Consider the following 22,836-nt stretch of genomic DNA (forward strand, 5'->3'; position numbering starts at 1 on the left):
CTCCTGAGAAGCCTAAAAATACATTGTTACATCATTATCTGTAAGTTGTGTGTTAAACATCGCATTCTACAGATGATTTCCTAAAGGACCAAAAGCACTTTTCGTGGTCCTGGTTCTTTTTTCTGGAGGGTCAAGGACTAGGGAGTAAACCAGAAAGTATAATGGCAAGTGGTAGGGAACTTAGTGATGGTATCTGCTGTGATTCCTGCCCTATTTTTATCTGTGCAGGAGCTTCTCTCACCCGCTTTAACACCATGGACATCTTGAGAAAGGAGAGGATTTGAAGAGGTCAGGCAGTATCTTTAATTTACAGGTTTTTTTTAAATGCAGAAATATAGTTTCTATGATGCAGTTTAGATTACAGCCTATTTATTTCATTAGTTGAGTGCCTCTAGGATATACTGTGTGGTATACTAGATACACTAGGGCCAGAGATAAGAAAAATAGGTTCTTAACGTTAGGAACTCTTAATTAAGGAAGCAGACCCTTAAACAATATAGTCACATAAGGGCTTTCACCTAAGTTTTGTAGCATAAATATATAACTAGATTTGGCAGTGAAGGTCAAGGAACACTTCCTAGAGGATGTGAACACTGAACTGGGACTTAAGGAATTAGGCAAAGAGATGGTGTTCAGAGGGGTTAAGTGACTTTCCCAATTACCAACTGCCTAGTAAGAGACAGAGGTAGGATAGGAGCCCTCAACTTTTATTGAGGTCTGTTTTCTCTAAACCACATAGCTTCTGAGAGTATAATCTAACTTGAAATGTAAAATACATTTATATATATGTACCACTTCATCATTTTCTTTTTTTTCACTCTGTCGTCCAGGCTGCAGTGTAATGGCATGCTCATGGCTCACTGCATCTGCAATTTCCTGGGCCGTAGCCATCCTCCCACTTCAGCCTCATGAGTAGCTGTGACTACCATCTTTGGCTAATTTTTTAATTTTTACTTTTAGTAGCATTGAGGTCTTGCTGTGTTGCCCAGGCTGGTCTCAAACTCCTGGCCTCAAGCAATCCTCTTGCGTTGGTCTCCCAAAGAGCCAGGATTATAGGCATGAGCCACCACCTGGCCCATTTGCTTGTTGTTAATGCAGCTTTTTATAGGATACAACAAAAAACCTAATTCTAAATTTATCATGCCAAGTTTATGCTTCTCTACCAATGAAAGCTTACAGTCACAGAACATCCATTTTTTCAGAAAGCGCTGTTTCTTTGGCTCTTGTCTAAAGGAACATAAGTAATATGAAAGACCCTAGAGGTCAAGGAAATTGAAGAAAACTGAGGAAGGGAAATAAAATGGAATGTAGTCACGGATTTTAGTCCCTTTAAGCTTTTATTTTTGTGAGATGGCTCAATGATGAAGAGCTTTAATGCAGATGAAACTTGAAGCTTTTAGAGATCTAAGTCTTGATGAGGTTATTCAAACTCAAATTTTGAATGCATTGTGATGGTAGGCTATAATTTTTGAACCCTTGGCCGGGCATGGTGGCTCATACCTGAAATCCTAGCACTGGGAGGCCAAGGTGGGAGGATAGCTTGTGGCCAGGAGTTCAAGACCAGTCTGACCAACATGGTGAAACCTGGTCTCTACTAAAAAATACAAAAATTAGGCAGGCATGGTGGTGCGCACCTGTAATTCCAGCTACTTGGGAGGCTGAGGCATGAGAATAGCGAACCTGGGAGGCGGAGGTTGCAGTGAGCCAAGATTGTGGACACTGCAGTCCAGCCTGGGCTAACAGAGCGAGACTCTGTCTCAAAAAAAAAAAAAAAAAAAAAAAAGGTACTTGATGCTCTCCCCAAGTGCTAGGATTCAAATGCCACAATTCATATTGCTTTATGTTTCTATTACTGTTCCATGGGTTTCTTTTCTTTTTTTTTTTTTTTTTTTTTTTGAGATGGAGTCTCACTCTGTCGCCCAGGCTGGAGTGCAGTGACCGGATCTCAGCTCACTGCAAGCTCCGCCTCCCGGGTCCACGCCATTCTCCTGCCTCAGCCTCCTGAGTAGCTGGGACCACAGGCACCTGCCACCTCGCCCGGCTAGTTTTTTGTATTTTTTTAGTAGAAATGGGGTTTCACCGTGTTAGCCAGGATGGTCTCGATCTCCTGACCTCGTGATCCACTGTCTCGGCCTCCCAAAGTGCTGGGATTACAGGCTTGAGCCACTGCGCCCGGCCCCATGGGTTTCTTTAAATGAAGTCCATTTTAGAGTCCATAGATAACAGTGTTGTGCAAAACTGCGGGGATCCAAGATCCAAGACTCGCAATGGACCACCCATTGCTCTTTTTCTCAAGCTTTCTTTGTACTTTATACCTCAAAAGTATACTGCTCTTACTGAGTGTGGTGGCTCATGCTGGTAATCCTAACACTTTGGGAGGCTGAGGCGGAGGATCGCTTGAGCCTGGGCCTTTGAGACTGCAGTGAGCCATGATCACTTCACTGCACTCAAACCTGGGTGACAGAGCAAGACCCTGTCTCCTTGGGAAAAAAAAAAAAGGTATATTGCTCTTGAGTTCTACGCCTTTTCTCCTAAGTGTAAGATACATGATCATTAATGAGCGGTTTTAATGTTAAATTTGGTAAAATTTAATAATTGAAAAATTCTTATAACTGATGTAGAATAGCTACAAGGCTATTTAGTGACACCTACAAGAAAAAACAAAAGGCACTTTAAAAGTTAAATACTATAATTGAACTTAAACAGTGAGGGAACCAAAAGAAAAATTCATGTTAGAAAACAATTGTAAAGTTGTCTTCAGCATTAATCAGATTTTCTTTTTTGCCATTCCCCTAAGCATGCTGCTCACATGCACGTCTTACCCTCCAGTGAACTCACACAGATATTCCTGTAACAGGAAAGAGATCTGACATCAAGTAAAAATTCATGTTTTGTGTTTGTGTTGAGTATCATTAAAGGTATGTCCAGGCATGTATTTTTGTGAATACTTCAAAGTAATTTATCATTTGTACTTTTCTATGTGTTTGTGGAAAGGAAATTGACCTGCGTCTGGTGTAGTTGAGAATTTGTTGGGCAGCAGTGCTGGGTTCTACTCATGAGACTGCTGCAGGCGGATCATGTGGCTTCAGGCATGTGGTCTCAGTTTTGTTTGTATATTGAAGGCATCACACTGGTGATGTTAAGGCAGCTCTGGCTCTGAAGTTCTGTATTTTTGCACTTTATCGTAGGGCCTTTTTAGTCTGACTTACACTAACACATAATTCCTTTTTTTTTTTTTTTTTTGAGACGGCGTCTCACTGTGTCACCCAGGCTGGAGGGCAGTGGCGCGATCTCGGCTCACTGTAAGCTCCGCCTCCTGGGTTTACGCCATTCTCCTGCCTCAGCCTCCGAGTAGCTGGGACTACAGGCGCCCGTCACCACGCCCGGCTAGGTTTTTTTTTTTTGTATTTTTTAGTAGAGACGGGGTTTCACCATGTTAGCCAGGATGGTCTCGATCTCCTGACCTCGTGATCCACCCACTTCGGCCTCCCAAAGTGCTGGTATTACAGGCTTGAGCCACCGCGCCCGGCCTATAATTCCTTAATGAGGTGGGATCATGGACATCCTTTTTCTCATTCCGTTAGTAATGAATGCGATGTATAATATCCTCATTTCCAAAGGTCATTATAAATTACAAGCATCCCCCACTATTCGTATCAGTCGGTTCCCAAATTCAGATAGTAAGGGATACATTTATATTACCAAATACAGTAGCTTCTCAGTTTTGTTGCCATTGTGAAGGAATGATAAGGTAGACATTTCCAGATGGGCACTACTTTGATATCTGAGTATTGGTTTCTTAAATATCTAGAACAGTGAATTCAAAGTAACAACAACAAAAAGATACGGAGTCCTTTACTTTCCTTACTCTTGTCCGTCTGCTCAGTTTTGTTTGTGGTGATGAGTAGCCAGCATAACAGTTAGGAGTCTCTTACTGTGATGGACAAAGCTTAGCATAGATGCCTTTTCCTAAGCTTGCCTTGGAACAAAGGAGATAAATAACTTCCTTGTAGTTTACTCACCCAGTTCAGAGCATTACCAAAACATGTGATTTGAGCAGATGATAGAGCTGTACCTAGATATCAGTATAATAAGGAGCAAAGACAGTTCTTACTGTTTACTGAAAGAAATATTTGTTGAGCACCTGCTGTTTGTCAGTACTATTCTAAACACAAGCAAGGAACAAGTCAGAATGAGCCCCTACCTTCTGTCGTTTACATTCTGCTCAGTCTGGGGCCACTGTATTCCTGAGCAGGCATCATATGACTGGGGAGAGCCAAGATTGTCTTTAAAGAGCGGAGACATCATTTATTAAATTATAGTCATGCGTTGTTTAGTGACAGGGATACCACACATTCTGAGAAATGTGAGGTTAGTTGATTTCATCATCATGCAGATATCATAGAGGGCACTCATAGAGTGTGTCTCAGGGACACATTCTAGAAATGTGAGGTTAGGCAGTTTTGTTGTCTTGCAGATGTCATAGAGTATACTTACACAAACCTAGGTAGTCTAGCCTGCTACACACCCGGGCCGTTGCTCGTAGGGTACTAACCTGTCCAGCATGTTACTGTACTGACTACTGTAGTCACTGGTAACACAGTGCTGTTATCTAAACACACATAAACATAAAAGTACAGTAAAAATACGGAATAAAAGATTTTAAAATGGTACACCTGTAAAGGGTACTTCTATGAATGGAGATTGCAGGATTTGAAGTTTCTCTGGGTGTGTGAGTGAGTGAGTGGGTGGTAATTGTGTAGACCTAGTACATATGTACTACTGTAGACTCTGTGAACACTGTACACTTAGGCTACACTAAATTTATTTTGAAATGTTTCTTCAATAATTAACCTTAGTTTGTTGTAACTGTTTTACTTTATAAAGGTTTTTTTTTGTTTAACTTTCTGACTCTTCTATGGTAACACTTGGCTTAAAATACAAACACATACAGCTATACAAAAATATGTTCAGGCCACACGCAGTGGCTCACGCCTGTAATCCCAGCACTTTGGGAGGCCGAGGCAGGTGGATCACTTGAGGTTGGGAGTTCAAGACCAGCCTAGCCAACATGGTAAAACCCCATCTCTACGAAAAGTACAAAAATTAGCCAAGTGTGGTGGCACACACTTGTAATCCCACTTACTCAGGAGACTGAGGCAGAAGAATCGCTTGAACCTGGGAGGTGGAGGTTGCAGTGAGCAGAGATGGCGCCACTGCACTCTAGCCTGGGCGACAGAGCAAGGCCCTGTCTCAAATAAATGAATGTGTATTCTTTCTTAGCAAGCACAGTGGCTCATACCTGTAATCCCAACACATTGGGAGGCCAAGGTGGAGGGATTGCTTGAGGCCAGGAGTTGGAGACCAGTCTGGGCAACATAGTGAGACCCCATCTCTACCAAAAAAAAAAAAAAAAGAGTTTTAAAATGAACTGGATGTGGTGGCTCCTGCCTGTAGTCCTAGCTACTTGAGAGGCTGAGTGGGAAGATGGGTTGAGCCCTGGAATTTGAGGCTGTAGTGAGCCATAATCATGCTGCTGCACTCCAACCTGGGCCATAGAGTGAGACTGTCTCAAAAAACAGACAAAAAGACACAAAAATATACTTACTCTTTTCTTTTCTTTTTTGGGAGACAGGGTTGCTCTGTCACCCAGGCTGGAGTGCAGTGTTGGAATCATGGCTTCACTGCAGGCGTGACCTCCCATCTCAGCCTCTCAAGTGGCTGGAACCACAGGCTCACGCAGCACTGTACCTGGCTCACTTTTTTATGTTCTGTAGAGGCAGGGTCTTGCCATGTTGCCCAGGCTGGTCTCAACTTCTGGACTCAAGCAGTCCACCTGCCATGGCCTCCCAAAGTGCTGGGATTACAGGCATGAGCCACCATACCCAACTATATTCTTTTTTAAATATCTTTGTTCTATAAACTTTTTCCTACTTTTAATTTTTTAATGTTTTTATTAAAAACAGACACAGGTCACACACGTTAGCTTCAGCCCACACAGGGTCAGGATTATCCATATCACTGTCTTCTCCCTCTGTATCTTGTACCACTGGAGCGTCTTCAGGGGCAGTAACATGCATGGAGCTGTCATCTCCTGTGATAACAGTGCCTTCCTCTGGAATGCTCTTGAATAACCTGCCTGGGGCTGTTTTATAGTTAACTTTTAAAAAAAGTAGAAGGAATATACTCTAAAATAACAATAAAAAAGTATAATATAGTAAATACTAGGCAATACGAATTTTATGAAGTGTATGTCCAGCTCTGTTATAATCTTATGGAACCACCATTGTTTATGTGGTCTGTCATTGACCAAAACATCATTATGCTGTGAATGACTGTCCTTTTAATATTATATATCTTTCTCAAGGGTCTGTTTAGCATGATCTTTCATGTATTTACCTCCCCATTTTGTTTTGTTTTTCATATTTTGTTTCTGTTAGGAGAGAACATTGAAAGTATTCTCTAAGCTATTTGAAGAGAGTGACTAAATGCACCTGGGTCAGGCTGTCTGTGGGTATGAAGTGGTTGGGAGAATCCAAGAACATGGTGGTGAATGGCAGGAGAAATGGAGGCAAGTTGTCTAATGACCATCAGCAGAATCAATCAAAATTACAGCACACGGGGAAGGACACCCTGAAGGCTGGCAAAAATGCAGTCGAGAGGAGGTCGAGCAGATGTATGTACACACTTAAACCTTCAATGTTCTAATTGTGATATGGGGTAGTAATTCTTTCCAGTTTGTAATGTATATTCTGTTTTCTTTTGTCTTAAATAATTTTTTGCATTTTCATAATTAACAATATAGTCTTTTTACTCTCAAAGTTGTGTCAATTTTTATTCTCATCAAACAATATATAAAACTCAAGTTTAATGCTTCATATAATTATTTTAATCATGCTTTTCTCTTACTTTATATTTTGTAGAATTTATTCCTGAATGGTTGATATGTCTTATTAAATTTTTAAAATTTTAATTGAACTTCTTACAGGTTAACCTGTATTTTTTTAATAGTTATAAGTATAGGTATGTACTTCTTCTTTGCTAATTTCCACAAATGTTTCATGGAATAATATGAATAATGATGCCAACTTATTTAATTCTACTTATGTAATTTGCGTAAGTAGAATGGAGGGTGGATAGAACTGACTGCTTTAGGGCAGCCTCACAAATCGTAGCAATTTATTCCATTTATACAGGGTAGACAGTTGTTCATCCTGACAGTGAAACACTGCTGCTAAGTTACTTTATTTCCTCTATACCTCTTGGTGGGAAAGAGGCTGCTTTTTAAGGGTTCAGGAAGTTGTGGATTTGGTGCGTATTTTGTAGTTCCTCTAAAAGTAGTAAAATGACTGAGGACAAGTGTATACCTAACTAGGCAGCTATATGTCCAAATGTATGTCATGTTAAAGAGGACAGCTTTTCTTCTTTTTCTAACATGAATCTAGCCACTTTTGAATATCCTTAATTCAGATTGGCGTTGGCCTGTTTCCAGGGATTTGGATTAGCCTGTGGTTTTTCTGTAGTTTCAGATTGAATCCAGTTCTGATTGATTTCCTTCTTACCTTTTAGGGTTTATGCGACTCATTGGGCCCAGGCTACCCTTAACCTTTCCATTTCAGATCAGGTCACTGTTGCTGTAGAAACCAGACAGAATTCCTGCTCAGGACAAGAGTAGGAAGAGGCAAGACCGAATGAGTTAGTACTCTGCATGGACACCACTCACTCCTGAGGCTGCTGGCCGCATGCACCCTTGTCCTGCCTCACTCCTTAGTAGCTAGCGTGAACGTGAAGAATTGAGAAACACAGTGATCACATCAGGGTGTATTCATTCTGGTCAGTAAACTAGGCATATCTTAAGCTTTTTAGCAAATCACTGTTGGCCTCCTTTTGTGTATCACAGTGCAAAACCGTTTTAATTGGTTGAATTGTTATAGATACACAAGAATTTAGAAAATGCGTCTGGGCATGGTAGCTCACACCTGTAATCCCGGCACTTTAGGAGTCCAAGGTGAATGGATTTTCTTGAGTCCAGGAGTTTGAGACCAGCCTGGGCAACATGGTGAAACTCCATGTCTACGAAAAATACTGTGTCTACAGAAAAATTAGCCAGTCATGGTGTTGCACACCTGTGATCCCAGCTACTTTGAGAAGCTGAGGTTGGAGAGATCACTTGAGCCCAGGAGTTAGCGGTTGCAGTGCGCTGAGATCACACAACTGCACTCCAGCATGGGCAAAAAAAACGAGACTCTTGTCTCAAAAACAAACAAAAAAGTTTAGAAATGGCCATTACAGGCTGGGTGTGGTGGCTCACGCCTGTAATCCCAGCACTTTGGGAGGCCAGGGTGGGTGGATCACAAGGTCAGGAGATCGAGACGATCCTGGCTAACATGGTGAAACCCTGTCTCTACTAAAAATATAAAAAATTGGCCGGGTGCGGTGGCTCAAGCCTGTAATCCCAGCACTTTGGGAGGCTGAGACGGGCGGATCACGAGGTTGGGAGATCGAGACCAGCCTGGCTAACACGGTGAAACCCCGTCTCTACTAAAAAAAATAGAAAAAACTAGCCAGGCGAGGTGGCGGGCGCCTGTAGTCTCAGCTACTCGGGAGGCTGAGGCAGGAGAATGGCGTAGACCCGGGAGGCGGAGCTTGAAGTGAGCTGAGATCCGGACACTGCATTCCAGCCTGGGCGACAGAGCGAGACTCCGTCTCAAAAAAATAAATAAATAAAAAATAAAAAAATAAAAAATTAGCCGGGTGTGGTGGCAGGCACCTGTAGTCCCAACTACTTGGGAGACTGAGGCAGGAGAATGGCATGAACCCTGGAGGCAGAGCTTGCAGTGAGCTGAGATTGCGCCACTGGGCGACAGAGAAAGACTCCGTCTCAAAAAAAAAAGAAAATGGCCATTACGTTGGTTACACTTCACCAAGCATAGATAAATATAGAAGGCTACGTTGGGAAAACCGGAGTGTGAAGATAACATAGCCTTACACTGAATGTTATTGGGCCAGAATGGTGCAGAAAGAGAGCCAGCGATGAGGAGAAATGGGAGAGCACAGAGCAGTGCCCCATCTCAGATACAATGAGTGACTTTCCCAGCAGCAGAGCCTTAAGATACAGGAAACAAAAACTGACAAAATTGAAGGGAAAAATCAACAATTCAGCAATAATTTGGAGACTTTGATATGCCACTTTTAATAATGGATAGAACAGCTTAACACTGTAAACCAATGAGAGCTAACAGACATCTTTAGAACCTCATCAGAATACACATTCATCTCAAGTGCGAGTGCAACATTCTCCAGGATAGACCATATGCTAGACCGTATAACAAGCTTCAATAAACTTAAAAGGATTGAAATAATAAAAGGTATGTTCTGTGACTTCAATGGAGGAAAATTAGAAATTAACAAGGAAATTTGGGAATTTCACAAACATATAGAAATGAAACACACTTCTAAGTAATCAGTGGGTCAAAGAAGAAATCAAAAAGGAAATCAGAAAACATTTTGAGGTGAATGAAAAGAAAGATAAAACGTACTAAAATTTATAGGATGCAGCCAAAACAGTGGTTTAGAGGGAAATTTATACTTGTAAATGCCTGTGTGAAAAAAAGACTGGGCTTGGTGGCTCATGCCTGTAATCCCAGCAGTTTGGGAGACTTGAGGCAGGAGGATGGCTTGAGCCCAGGAGTTCGAGACCAGCCTGGACAATATGGTGAGACCCCATTTTTACAAAAAAATACAAAAATTAACCAGGTTTGGTGATGCATGCCTGTGGTCTCAGCTACTAGGGAGGCTGAGGCAGGATGATTCCTTGAGCCCAGGTATTCGAGGCTGCGGTGAGCTGTGATCATGCCACTGTACTCCAGGCTGGGTGACAGAGCAAGACCCTGTCTTAAAAAAAAAAAAAAAAAAGTGAATTGTATCATTTGTGAATTGTATTTCAATAAAGCTATTATGCTGTTACAAAAAATTTAACAACGTTGGTAGCTTTTCACATAGCTACATACAAATAATTTGATTGCAGAATCATATGTCTGCCCTTGGCAGGAACTTACATTTAACTATTTGTTCTGTGAAAACGTAGATGAAAAGGTTAAACTTTACTCTGTGTTTCATTCTTCCCTGTTTTAGTTTTGAGAGCCTGAGAGTTATATTGCTGTTGTCCTCCGTAAACTATGTGCTAAGTCCATGGAAGGACTGTCAGTGGCACATACATCAAACTTAATCAACTCTGATGAAACTTCTTATAACTTGGCCTTTGTTTCCTTCTTTACATTGCTTTTCTTCCACAGTTAAACCCAATTATTTCAGTTACATATTTGAGTCTCTATTTTTATCCATTCATTCAAAATTGCTTCAAACAGAGGTCAGTAGAAATAGGTCTGTCATTCTCTCTCTACTTCTTTCCCCACTTCTACTACCCAGCTCTGGAATTGTGGGCAAGTTTCTTTTTGTCTGTGCCTCAGTTTCCTGCAAAGTGAGGATAATAATCATTCACCTGCCCAAAAGCAGGAAGCCAAACTTCATGAGATTCCTTTTGATACTTGAGATCTGGAGTTCTGGCACTTCTTGCAAAAACTATCTTGTGTTCCTCTTGCCTTTTCACCCCAGTCCTATCTGTAATGGCCCTGTGTACTGACTTGTTAAAATAGTGAACATCCTCCCGTCCCCTGTTTCTCAGTGTTCCTTGGAGAGAAGGGGGTGGGGGAGAGCCAAGCATTTGAACCAAATTCTCACAACTACGCAGACCCTGTTCTTGCGAACCTTTGGAACCTGCTGTTACTACCTGCTAACCAAAATACTCTCAGTAATGGAGATGGTTTACTGCATTTGGTTTTCTGTCTTATGGAAAGGTTATTACATTCTTAATTACTAAAACTGATTGATTTTTCAGTTCTTTATTACCAGCTTGAATGGTCAGTGCGGCTAAAGAATTTTTAAGGCAGATTTAAGTAGTTTTCAATTTGAGTAATTTTTCTTGCTTTTGCTTTTCACAGGTAATGGTAACTCGGGATTTGAAGGACAGAGTCGCTATGTACCATCTTCTGGAATGTCTGCCAAGGAACTCTGTGAAAATGATGACCTAGCAACCAGTTTGGTTCTTGATCCCTATTTAGGTTTTCAAACACACAAAATGAATACTAGGTAATTTTCAGTCTTTATCCTGAATGGAACAGATGATGATGTTGAATTCAAGAACGTAGATGGCTAATTTTACTTTTGCTCAAAATTTAAAATGACAGTAAAGGAAAGTTCTTTGCAGTGGAAGGGTTTTCTGTGTGTGAGCCAAGAGAAGCAGAGAACAAGACTCCAGGAATCTTGTCAGTTCTAACTCTATGTTCTTATTTTACCTCAGAACATTTCTATCAACATATAAAGCTGGAGGAGCATCCTCATGTTCTATTTTAGAAGTTGATGATGCCGGGCGCAGTGGCTCACGCCTGTAATCCCCACGCTTTGAGAGGCCGAGGTGGGTGGATCACCTGAGGTCAGGAGTTTGAGACCAGCCTGACCAACACGGTGAAACCCCGTCTCTACTAAAAGTACAAAAAAAATTAGCCGGGCATGGTGGTGCACGCCTGTAATCCCAGCTGCTTGGGAGGCTGAGGCAGGAGAACCACTTGAACCCGGGAGGCAGAGGTTGCAGTGAGCCGAGATCATGCCATTGCACTCCAGCCTGGGTGACAAGAGTGAAACTCTATCTGGAAAAAAAAAAAGTGATGACAGTTACCTCACCGAAAAGAAAAATCTGACAAGCATCCTATAAAACCTTGAAAATGTATGATTGTTTCCAATTAAAGTAGGATATGTCCCTTTTTTTCTTGATTTTATTGTAGACTTTTCTCTTACACATTGTCTCTGTAGAGATGGGAAATTTTGTCATCATGTTTAATCTTTGGGATTCAGCTAATCATTGTTAAAAGTGAATAGTTTTAAAGACATGTTTATATTCAGTATACAGGTAAGAAAGTGGATGTGTAAGTGTTTGAGTACCAAATGCTGTATATAAAAAACATTATTACATTAATCTTGAAATCTGTCATGTTTTAACAGCTGAGGTCTCTCTCTAATTCTCTTAAATATCATTTCTCCCTCAAAAAAGACCATTAGATCATTTCACAAATGTTTCTGCCACCAAACAGGTCAGAACTTTGCAACTTTGCTTTATGCTTTATGTCTTAACTTCTATGGCAAAAGGTTTTTTAGTGTGGTGGGAAAGCATAACAGCAGAGATTTAGAAGATAGAGCCAGTTCATCCCCATCATACCCGGACTGGGGTTGTTATATAGCTCCAATTTCAGTGACAGCCTTGGGGGATCTTGATACCCACGTAGATAGTCACTAATCAGTAGTTGGGAGAGGTAGAAATTGGTGAGTACAGGTAATTGGAGGAAAGTCTTGTGTCCTGTTTCCTCCCTTTTAATTTTATCCCTTGCTAGATTAAGATACTATATGCTTCACTTACTATATATGCTTCACTTACCAATTATAGTCTAAGTCCAAAAGAAGTAATTCAGCTAAAAACGTGCTTTTGTTTTTTTCATAATTTTTTTTCTTTTTTTTCTTTTTTAGAGAGAGTCTCACTCTGTTGCCCAGGCTGGAGTGCAGTGGCATTATCTCAGCTCACTGCAACCTTCACCTTCCGTGTTCAAGTGATTTTCCTGCCTCAACTTCCCAAGTAGCTGGGATTACAGGCTTGCGCCACTGCACCCAGCAAATTTTTGTATTTTTAGTGTAGACAAGGTTTCACCATGTTGACCAGGCTGGTCTCGAACTCCTGACCTCAGGTGATCTGCCTGCCTTGGCCTGCCAAAGTGCTGGGATTATAGGCATGAGCCACTGTGCCTGGCCATAAAATTTTCTATCATATATCTTTGCCTACTAAAATGAAGGTGTGAAATATTGGAAATGGAGTTGGGAGACTATTTAAACAGTTCCCTGCCAAATGACTGCCATTAGATGCCCTGATTGATTAAGATCCAGGCTGAACGCAGTGACTCATGCCTGTAATCTCAGCACTTTGGGAGGCCGAGCTGGGTGGATCACCAGAGGTCAGGAGTTCGAGACCAGCCTGGCCAACATGGTGAAATCCGATCTCTACTAAAAATACAAAAATTAGCTGGGCGTGGTGGTGCATGCCTGTAGTCCTGGCTACTCAGAAGGCTGAGGCAGGAGAATCACATGAACCCAGGAGACAGAGGTTGCAGTGAGCCAAGATTACACCACTGCCCCCCAGCCTGGGCAACAAAGTGAGACTGTCTCAAAAAAAAGATACAGGGCTGGGCGCAGTGGCTCACGCCTGTAATCCCAGCACTTTGGGAGGCTGAGGCGGGTGGATCACCTGAACTCAGGAGTTCGAACCCAGCCTGGCCAACATGCTGAAACCCCGTCTCTACTAAAAATACAAAATAGCTGCATGTGGCCGCATGCACCTATAGTCCCAGCTACTCAGAAGACTGAAGCAGGAGAATCCCTTGAACCTGGGAGGTGGAAGTTGCAGTGAGCCGGGATCGTGCCACTGCACTCCAGCCTGGGCAACAGAGTGAGACTCCAGCTTTAAAAAAAAAAAAAAAAAAGACTAATTTTCATTATTTTAAGTCCATTTTCTTTTTTTTTTTTTTTTTGCCCATTGAACATGAGACCAGTGCTCATTCTTCTCCTAGAAGATGCTGATATTTGTCGCCCTGTAGCACCCCCAGTGGTTTTTTTGTTTTTTTTTTTGTTTTTTTCTGAGTTAAGAAATGTGAATGTGTGAATGAATCACTCTGACACAATAGTTTAGTGGCATTCAGAAAGTCACCACAAAGGCCCAGAATCTTGACCTGGGATCATTAAGAAAGTTATGTTGATTATGCCTTATTATCAAGATATGGAAGCATATAAAACATTTTAGAAAGTGTTACATCAGAATTACAATGGGCCAGGTGCAGTGGCTCACACCTGTAATCCCAGCACTTTGGGAGGCTGAGGTGGGCAGATCACCTTAGGTCGGGAGTTCGAGACCAGCCTGACCAACATGGAGAAACCCCATCTCTACTAAAAGTACAAAATTAGCCAGGTATGGTGGCGCATGCCTGTAATCCCAGCTACTTGGGAGGCTGAGAGCAGGAGAATTGCTTGAACCCGGCAGGCGGAGGTTGCAGTGAGCCAAGATCATGCCACTGCACTCCAGCCTGGGCAACAAGAGTGAAACTCGGTCTCAAAAAAAAAAAAAAAAAAAAAATTACAATGAAAGTTTTAGTGGCTTATGACAGAACTTCATGTACTCTAAAATCCCCGTGCCGTATTCCAGAAGGCTGCCTGTTATTGGCATCTGCAATAGTAAATACTCCAGTTTTCTGCTGCAGTGGCTCATGCCTGTAATCCCAGCACTTTGGGAGGCCAAGGTGGGAGGATCACTTGAGCCCAGGAGCTCGAGGCTGCAGTGAGCTGTATTCGCACCACTGCACTCCAGCCTGGGCCACAGAGTGAAACCCTGTATCAAAAAAAACAAAAAAAAGGAAACACTCCAATTTTCTATAAAAGTCCTCCTATACCCTTGTTTCTCGTAATTAGTTTACGTGAGAGTCACCTGGGAGTTGGTTGAAATGCAGGTTCTGATTCAGCAGCTTTGGGGTGGGGCCTGAGATTCTGCATTTCTAACAAGCTCCCCGACTACACTTGGAATAGTTAGGTCCTAAACCATCTGGCCTCTCAGTTTCGTTGTGATGTGATAAGTTGCTAAAAATATCTTAGCAGGCGTTTCCTAGGGCTCACATAAAACCATGTAGTCATAAATGTAAACTTCAGGATTACCACACAAATACTTTTAGAACTCAAGACATTACTATAACTGAGGACTCCTAAATTAAAATGCATCCAGTGCGTAAGATTTTTCCCCATAGAAATTGAAGCATCTAAAATTAAATCTGGTTAAACTTGCAGAAGAAATCATTTTTTAAATATTTTTTAGTGCAACATTTAATTATACAGTTCCTAAAATAACCTGTGGAGGTACAGACGATTCTACTTCCCTGGTTAGAGCAGGCTGGGTTCGTAGCAATGCCAGTACTTCAGGCTGGTGTGGCAGTGCAGGGGACATCCTGTCCACTTCCCACCAGAGTGTTCGGTTTATGTGTGTTTCTACACTCTTGTGTACACTGATATTTGGGAACAGAAACTTTATTAATGACCTTTACGTTAATCTTGGTGAAAGATACATGTTTTCATTTAACCTTAGTGAATTTACTTGAAAATAAAACTATCCCTTCTAGCTCTTCATCTTTTGAGCAAGAATTTACTAGAATGTGGATTTAGAAAATAAGGAAAACTGATAATAAATACCTCTCAAGTTACTAGTTTATGGACTCTCTTTGGGGTGCAAAAGAAGTGATGAGAAGATATTCTGCTGTTGGATTTTAATTTTCTAAGCTCTCTACCTATTCCTCGAATAGTGCACTCTTTGTTCATGTTTATGCACCTGTAATTTGTCACTTTTCAGTTTCTCTTTTTTATACTCTTTTGCCTTCCTTTTACTTCTTTCAGTCTACCAACAGGAAGAATGTTTAGAAACAGTTGATGTTTAGGCCGGGCGTGTTGGCTCATGCCTGTAATTCCAGCACTTTGGAGGGCCGAGGCAGGTAGATCGCGAGGTCAGGTGTTCGAGACCAGCCTGACCAACATGGTGAAACCCCATTTCTACTAAAAATACAAAAATTATCCAGGCGTGGTGGTGTGCACCTATAATCCCAGCTACTCAAGAGTTTGAGGCAGGAGAATAACTTGAACCTGGGAGGCGGAGGTTGCTGTGAGCCGAGATCACACCACTGCACTCCAACCTGAGCAACAGAGTGAGACTCTGTTGCTTCCAAAAAAAAAAAGAAAAACAGTAGATGTTTAATGATTGGATAATTTTCAAAACTGGCTATATTTTGAGTGCATAGGTTTTAATCTTAATATATCCTTATATTTACTAACAAGCGAGAGTTGTAGTGTGAATACTTAGAAATAGTACAAACAAAATGCTAATTTCAATTTTTTGGGAGAAATTTGAACTTAATTGACTTTTGTCAATTATGAAACCTAAATTTTTCTTTTTAACAAGAAAAAAATAGTTGTTGTTTATACTTCTGATTTTTAAATGGAGTGGGAGCGGGATATTGTAAGAAAGGGATCAATGCTTTCAGTAATGCCCCCTTTTTGAGGCTGAAGGAGACTCAGGCTAGCAGTGAGCTGAGCAGGAGACAGCATTTAAACATCAGCAGAGTCAGGACACTGAGTTTCTCTTTGGAACTTTTCTTCGTGTTTCTAATCAGAACGTCAGCCTGTACAGTCCTTACTCATCTTTCTACTGCTGTAACCATCTGATTTTTATTTTGCTTATATATGTATTTGATTATTCATATCCACTATTGGATATTAAAGTATGAATCACTTTAAATACCACTTTAAAATTAAGTGCTTGACTAGAATCCGTAAAGAACGTTTTCAAAGCGTCTAACTTCATGGTAAGGTGTATTCTATGGGAAGCAGAGAATTTCAGCATGGCTTCTATCCTGCCACGCCCACCCGTGGCATCTTAAAGTTCTTAAGTATCACAGAGTTTTAAAGATTTTTGCAACAACGAATATTGTAAGTCTGTTTAGAAATTACAAGTACAGATTATACAAATAGCTTTTTATTTTTGTTGTTTGTTTTTGCATTTATATAGCGCCTTTCCTTCGAGGAGCTCAAGGCATTTTTCAAAATCTGACAGTTTTTCTCACAACAACCCTGTGAGGTAGGTAGTGTGTGTTACAAACAATGAGATACTGACTAACCCATTCCAGCCTTTTAAAATGTTCTTTTATGTTGAGTAAGTTGAAGTGTCAGCATAAATTAGAGTTTTAGAACATTTTACAAACCTTTTAAAGTAGTTTGATAATAGTTGTATTTTTTAAAAAACCACTTGTACTTCATAACAGGGTGATTTTAAGAGAAACAAATCATTCATCAAAAGATCAGGAGTCACTCCATGTGATTAGCTGAGCACTGATTGCAGGACTCAGCCAGGTATGTTTTTGGTTCTTGTTTATTTTCAGGTCAAGAAGGAATGAAGAGCTGCTCTGTGACTACTTGCTCAGCGTCTACAAACTGTCGATTTACAGCTAAACTTTCTTCAGAGGGGGAAATGTGTTCACTATGTTGCCTCATGGTTTTATTTTATATCTTAAATATTTGAGCATTTTTCTCTCTTCCTCTCTCCTTCCCTGTCTCCCTTTTTTCTGTTCCCCTTCCTGTTCCCCACCCCTCCAGTCAGCTTTTGATTGTGCATGCTAATGAAGGGCACAGTAGCACAGCTAATACAGTCTACAACTTTTCTTCACTGCCACAGTGGGGAGACAGAAAAACCAAATAGCAAGAAAACCTGGGAAGTGAGTCTCTGGAAAGAGTGGGGAACAGGTGTGTGGGAGTGTGAATTCATATGTTTTTTTCCTGCCCCTTTAATAATAACCAATTGTAAATGACATTTTTGTTTTTCTTATACCAGCCATTGATCAGAAGTGTAAGAAGAGAAAAAATAGATATGTTTGGTTGATTTAAAGTAACAAATTTTCTGTTAAGGGAGGGAGGACGGGGCATATTGATTTGGAAATGCCGAATACCTGTTTTTCTTGCCTCCCTTGCCACCCGCCACCCACCCAAATACTAAATCTTAAAATTCACATTTGCATCCATCCTTTCCACTGTATTGTCAGTATACAAGCTAGAGCTCTCTGGCTGGACCCAGTGCTGATGCTCGATGGCAAACGCAAGTTAAATCCTCTTCTAATCATGAAACAATGTGAGGAAGGCTTTCTTGAGCCAGGTCATGTAACAGGAACCAGAAAGGCCAGGGTAAATCCCAGGTCTTCCCTTCATCAGCCTTAAGTCACTGGCCATCTGCTGATCCTTGTTGGGCCTTATTTTCCTCATTTGTGGAACAAAAGGGTGGTTCTAAATTATCTGGCCTTTAAGTGCCAGAGTAAAAGGATAGTTTTATGCAGTTTATGTGGGAGATTTAGAGTGATGGTGGTTAAGGGGAGAGGGTATTTTTCTGTTCAATAATAGGAAAAAAAAAATTCCCCTAAGGTTCTCAGTGCGTTTGCACTGGCCCTAAGGTGTAACAGTCTTAACTTCTGTTTTCCACAGTATTTGTTATAATGGGATTTGATTTGGACTGTCAGCCAGCTGACTTTTACATACTTCTGTAGGATTATTGAAAACTGTCTCATCTCCTGCCTGTCTGCACCTATAACCGTTTTCTTCCCCCTTTTCCTCACTGTCATTTCATGCCCATAGCAGCCAACTGTGACAGTAAGTTTTAACAGGTTTGGGACAGCAACTTATAGTTTCAGTGAAATAGAGGTTCTTGCTATGGGGGTAGCAAGGGATAGTTTCAGGGATTTTATTTATGTTTGAGGCAATAAAGTCAGGAAAGCGGAAACAAGTCAACACAGGGAAGGTAGGCAGAATGCTTCTAAATCAAGAGTTGACTATTTTGTGTTGGTTTTCAGCCTATAAATTGTTTGGCATTATGAATAAAAAGTAAACAAAACTAAAGGTACCTGAAGGCATTTTTAGATAGGAATGAACTTGTTTCAGGAAGCATAGAACACACATAAAGCCTATTAAAAATAGCCAAGTTTCATTCCAGGTCTATAATTTTTGTATAATGTTCCCATTGGTCACTTTCACATTGAATGTGTAAAGATAGCTTGGCCCTTTCTGTCATTTGTAGCCCTGTCATTTAACGGCATGGATAATTTATTGCATTTGCTTAAAGTGAACTATTGCTTTTCTGATTGCCACATAAAACATGGGTTATCTGTTTCCCACCATTCCATATTGCATATTGCTTGATGGGTCATGCCTTAGCTGGGAGCTTCTTTGTTGTCTTATCTGTCCTTCATATGCAAATAACCATGTGGTGTAGGATTGCAGCAAGAATGGTTTCAGTTGAATGTCTTAGAGATGGCATCTTGACACAATCAACTGTGATGGCTGCAAGTAGTTTAGTATGGATGTGTGGATGCTTTCCCAGTTCTGCAGCTCTTTATTTTCTTGGTGGTTCTCTGACACCATATATCGATAGCCTAGTAAGATGTTCTGAATTTTTTAAAGGACTTGCATTTATCTGTCTATAGAGGCTTGTATACTAGTTGATTGAAAATGGAAAATAGAGCCCCATTCATTCATTCAGTATTACCTTTAGGATATGTTTGAACTCTCAGATGGTTCTGCTAATAGTTGTGAGAATTCAGGATTACTGAATTTAAAACAGAACAAAACATGACTAGAGCCTGTAGCTAGTAAGCTCCTGGTAGGATCAGTATGCATTAATATACCTGAAGTCTTCCAGTGATCCTGTGCAGTAAACAGTATTATAGCTGTTCAGGACCTCGTGTCTTTCCTCTTCCTGATTCTGGTAGTTCACTTTATTATTGCTAACTAGCTGACCCTGGTCAACTCTTTGGATCCAGCTTTATTAAGATCTTCTGCTTAGACTTCCCCTCACTCTTCCTTCTTTTTGATTCTTCCCTGCCTGTAATGTGCTTTTCTTAAACCTTTCCCACGTACATTTGACACCCTAGTTATAATTTCCATACTTTCAGGTGCTATAGCAATGTAGTTTTTAGCATATTAACATGCATTTGCATATTGATGGCTTGCTTAATTGTTTGATGCATATATATGTCTTTTAGTCCCAATTACATTTTCCATTCAAGAACAGTGGCCATGTCTTCTCTTGTATTTTTCACCATAGCACTTCATATGCCACTGTATACACAACACAGCACCTAATAATCCTTGATGAAATATTGTGGCTTGAAATCTTACTGAAATACTATGAATGCATGTATGATAGCTTCTCTAGGAAAACAATTCTGCTGAATGCTTCCTTTGCTGGAGTTTGTGCTACATCTTCTCAATTTTAGCATATTCAGGTTTATGAAATGTACAATTTTAAATGTCAGAGTAAGACACATATTTTTTTCTCCTGAACCACTAGTATTTTTTCTTAATGTATTTTATTTGAATGTCAATCTGTGATTCCTTTTTTCTGTTGGATGTTTTATTTTTGTTTTGTTTTGTTTTGTTTGAGACGGAGTCTCACTGTGTCACCAGGCTGAAGTGCAGTGGCGTGATCTTGGTTCACTCCAAACTTGCCTCTCGGGTTCAAGCAATTCCCCTGCCTCGGCCTCCTCCTGAGTAGCTAGGACTACAGGCGTGTGCCACCACGCCTGGCTAATTTTTTGCATTTTAGTAGGGACGGGGTTTCACCATGTTGGCCAGGATGGTCTTGATCTCCTGACCTCGTGATCCACCCGCCTTGGCCTCCCAAAGTGCTGGGATTATAGGCGAGAGCCACCACACCTGGCCATAATCCGGGGAGAATTAGCTTTATGAAAATAAAATAAAACTTTTTTTTTTTAATAAAAACTTTGGTTGGGAGAATTAGCTTTATGAAATTGATATGAAAAGAAAATTTGAAATTAAGTGTGAGTAAGTTTATAGTACATGTTTTACTGAAAACACAGCTTTAGAATGAGGGGTTCACAAATATTGTCTTGCTTGGACCATGACTGCATCATGCATTAATATGGACCTAATGGTATAATATTCTGAAGACATCATTATGGCTGATTCTACAATAGGAGTATTTTCAGTTCTACCCCAGCAAGCCAGACACAGTGGCTCACACCTGTAATCCCAGCACTTTGGGAGGCTGAGGTGGGCAGATGACTTGAGGTCAGGAGTTCAAGACCAGCCTGGCCAACATGGTCTCTACTAAAAATACAAAAATTAGCTGGGCATGGTGGCGCACGCCTGTAATCCCAGCTACATGGGAGGCTGAGGCAAGAGAATTGCTTGAACACGGGAGGCAGAGGTTGCAGTGAGCCAAGATCACACCACTGCCCTCCACTCCAGCCTGGGCCACAGAGTGAGACTCCATCTCAAAAAAAAAAAATAAATAAAACTCTACCCCATCAGTTTTCCTACTTTACCAGTATAGCAGTTTCACCACTAGAGTTATACTGCTTGTACTCGTTTTGTTCTCTGAATGCCGTCATCAAAGGTGACTTTGACATGGGTGGTTAGAACATCAAGGTGTGTTTCAAAGCCAGTTGGAATACTTGGTTTGGGGTGTTTTTCTAACTGTGTACATAATGTTTTTGTGTATGGCATGGTTTTGTTTACATCATCATACTTCTGAAATTCATTGCCTGGCACTCTTCCAGCTTGATTTTGCATGTTTTAAAAAGATTCTTGTCATTCTAACTCTAAATTAGGTGTGCTGTATTTTAGAGCTTTGATTTTATATCTCCCTAAGTTGACAACTAGTGTAAGTCTGAATCAGACAGCTTTTGTTTGAATCATCTGCTCACCTCACAGTTAATGAGATAACAGTGAAATAAAAATATTAAAATAACAGATTAAAAAAAGAGAAGTTGCGTATCCAGCTGATCAGTATTACTTGAATAGTAGTAGTCAAGACTATTGTTTGTTGTTCTCTTCTCTTAGATCTTTGCTCTGATAACCATGGCTGTTTTTAGGGTGTTAGCTCTTTCTCAAGGTCTCTTAAGATGGATCAGTGGTGCAAGGATTGTGGCAGATAACCCATTTATTATTTTGATTTCTTTCAGATTTCGGCCTATTAAAGGAAGGCAGGAAGAACTAAAGGAAGTAATTGAACGTTTTAAGAAAGATGAACACTTGGAGAAAGCCTTCAAATGTTTGACTTCAGGCGAATGGGCACGGCACTATTTTCTCAACAAGAATAAAATGCAGGAGAAGTTATTCAAAGAACACGTAAGTTTATTAAGACTGATGCTGCTAACCTATTTGGGTAAGAATAGTGAAGTAAATTTAAACCCTAAATGTTAGTTAATACTGAAATTTTAGATTTATTTTTCATAAAACTAATCAGTCTGAAGATCTTGTAACACATAGTCATTTGAATGACAGTCCAAAGAAAAAACTGGGCCAGGCTCAGTGGCTCATGCTTGTAATCCCAGCACTTTGGGAGGCTAAGGCAGGGAGTATTGCTTAAGGCTAGGACTTCGAGACCAGCCTGGGCAACATAGCAAGACTCCATCTCTAAAAAAATAAGAATAAAAAAATTAGCCAGGCATGGTAGTGTACACCTTTGTAGTTTGTAGTTCCAGCTACTCAGGAGGCAGAGCCAGAAGGATTGCTTGTGCCCAGGAGTTAGAGGCTGCACTGAGCTATGATCTTGCCACTGCCCTTCAGCCCTGGGAGACAGAGCAAGACCCTGTGTCTACAACCAAAACAGGAGAGAAAACTTTGTCATATAGAGGTGAAATCCATTGTGAGCCTTAAGGGAAACAAACCATTAGGTACTCATACAGAGAGAGTACCCTTAACCCAAAATTTGAAATGCTCCAAAATCTGAAACTTTCTGAATGCTGACATGACACTCAAAGGAAATGCTCACGGGAGGATTTTGAATTTTTTGGTTAGAGGTGTTCAGCTAGTTACTGTAGTGCAAATATTGCAAAATCAGAAAAATTGTGACATTCAAAATTCCTGAGTAACAATAAAGTTTGTTACTTAATGATCTTACTTTTTTTGTGTATTTTATTGTTTTTTAGAGGCAGAGTCTTGCTCTGTCACCCAGTCTGGAGTGCAGTGGCCTGATTATGGCTCACTGTAGCTTCCGTCTCAGTCTCAAGTGATCCTTCCTCTCAGCCTCCCAAGTAGCTGGCACTAAAGGTACATGCCACCATGCTTGGCTAATGTTTTTTCATAGAGAAATAGTCTCGCTATGTTGCCCAGGCTAGATGTTACATTTTTTTCATCATTGCGGGT

The 22,836-nt window shown here is 40.7% G+C and overlaps 1 protein-coding gene across 8 annotated transcripts in view; it reads left to right on the forward strand.

Moving 5' to 3' along the window:
• KMT5B (lysine methyltransferase 5B) overlaps nt 1-22,836 on the forward strand; it is a 58,950-nt gene that overhangs the window by 16,730 nt on the left and 19,384 nt on the right. For 3 of the 8 annotated variants that reach the window (XM_007961632.3, XM_037998936.2, XM_007961692.3), the window contains exons 2-5: nt 6,441-6,676; nt 11,001-11,148; nt 16,694-16,762; nt 21,651-21,816. In XM_007961632.3, the coding sequence (XP_007959823.1) occupies nt 6,517-6,676; nt 11,001-11,148; nt 16,694-16,762; nt 21,651-21,816 (543 nt within the window). In that variant the 5' untranslated portion in view covers nt 6,441-6,516. Of the gene's footprint in view, nt 1-6,440; nt 6,677-7,062; nt 7,834-11,000; nt 11,149-16,693; nt 17,425-21,650; nt 21,817-22,836 lie in introns of those variants that run through there. The other 5 variants (XM_037998934.2, XM_007961922.3, XM_007961773.3 and 2 more) reach the window with 5 other exon arrangements.

This window comes from Chlorocebus sabaeus, chromosome 1, assembly GCF_047675955.1.
Source record: "Chlorocebus sabaeus isolate Y175 chromosome 1, mChlSab1.0.hap1, whole genome shotgun sequence".
In the NCBI taxonomy this organism is placed as follows: Eukaryota; Metazoa; Chordata; class Mammalia; order Primates; family Cercopithecidae; genus Chlorocebus; species Chlorocebus sabaeus.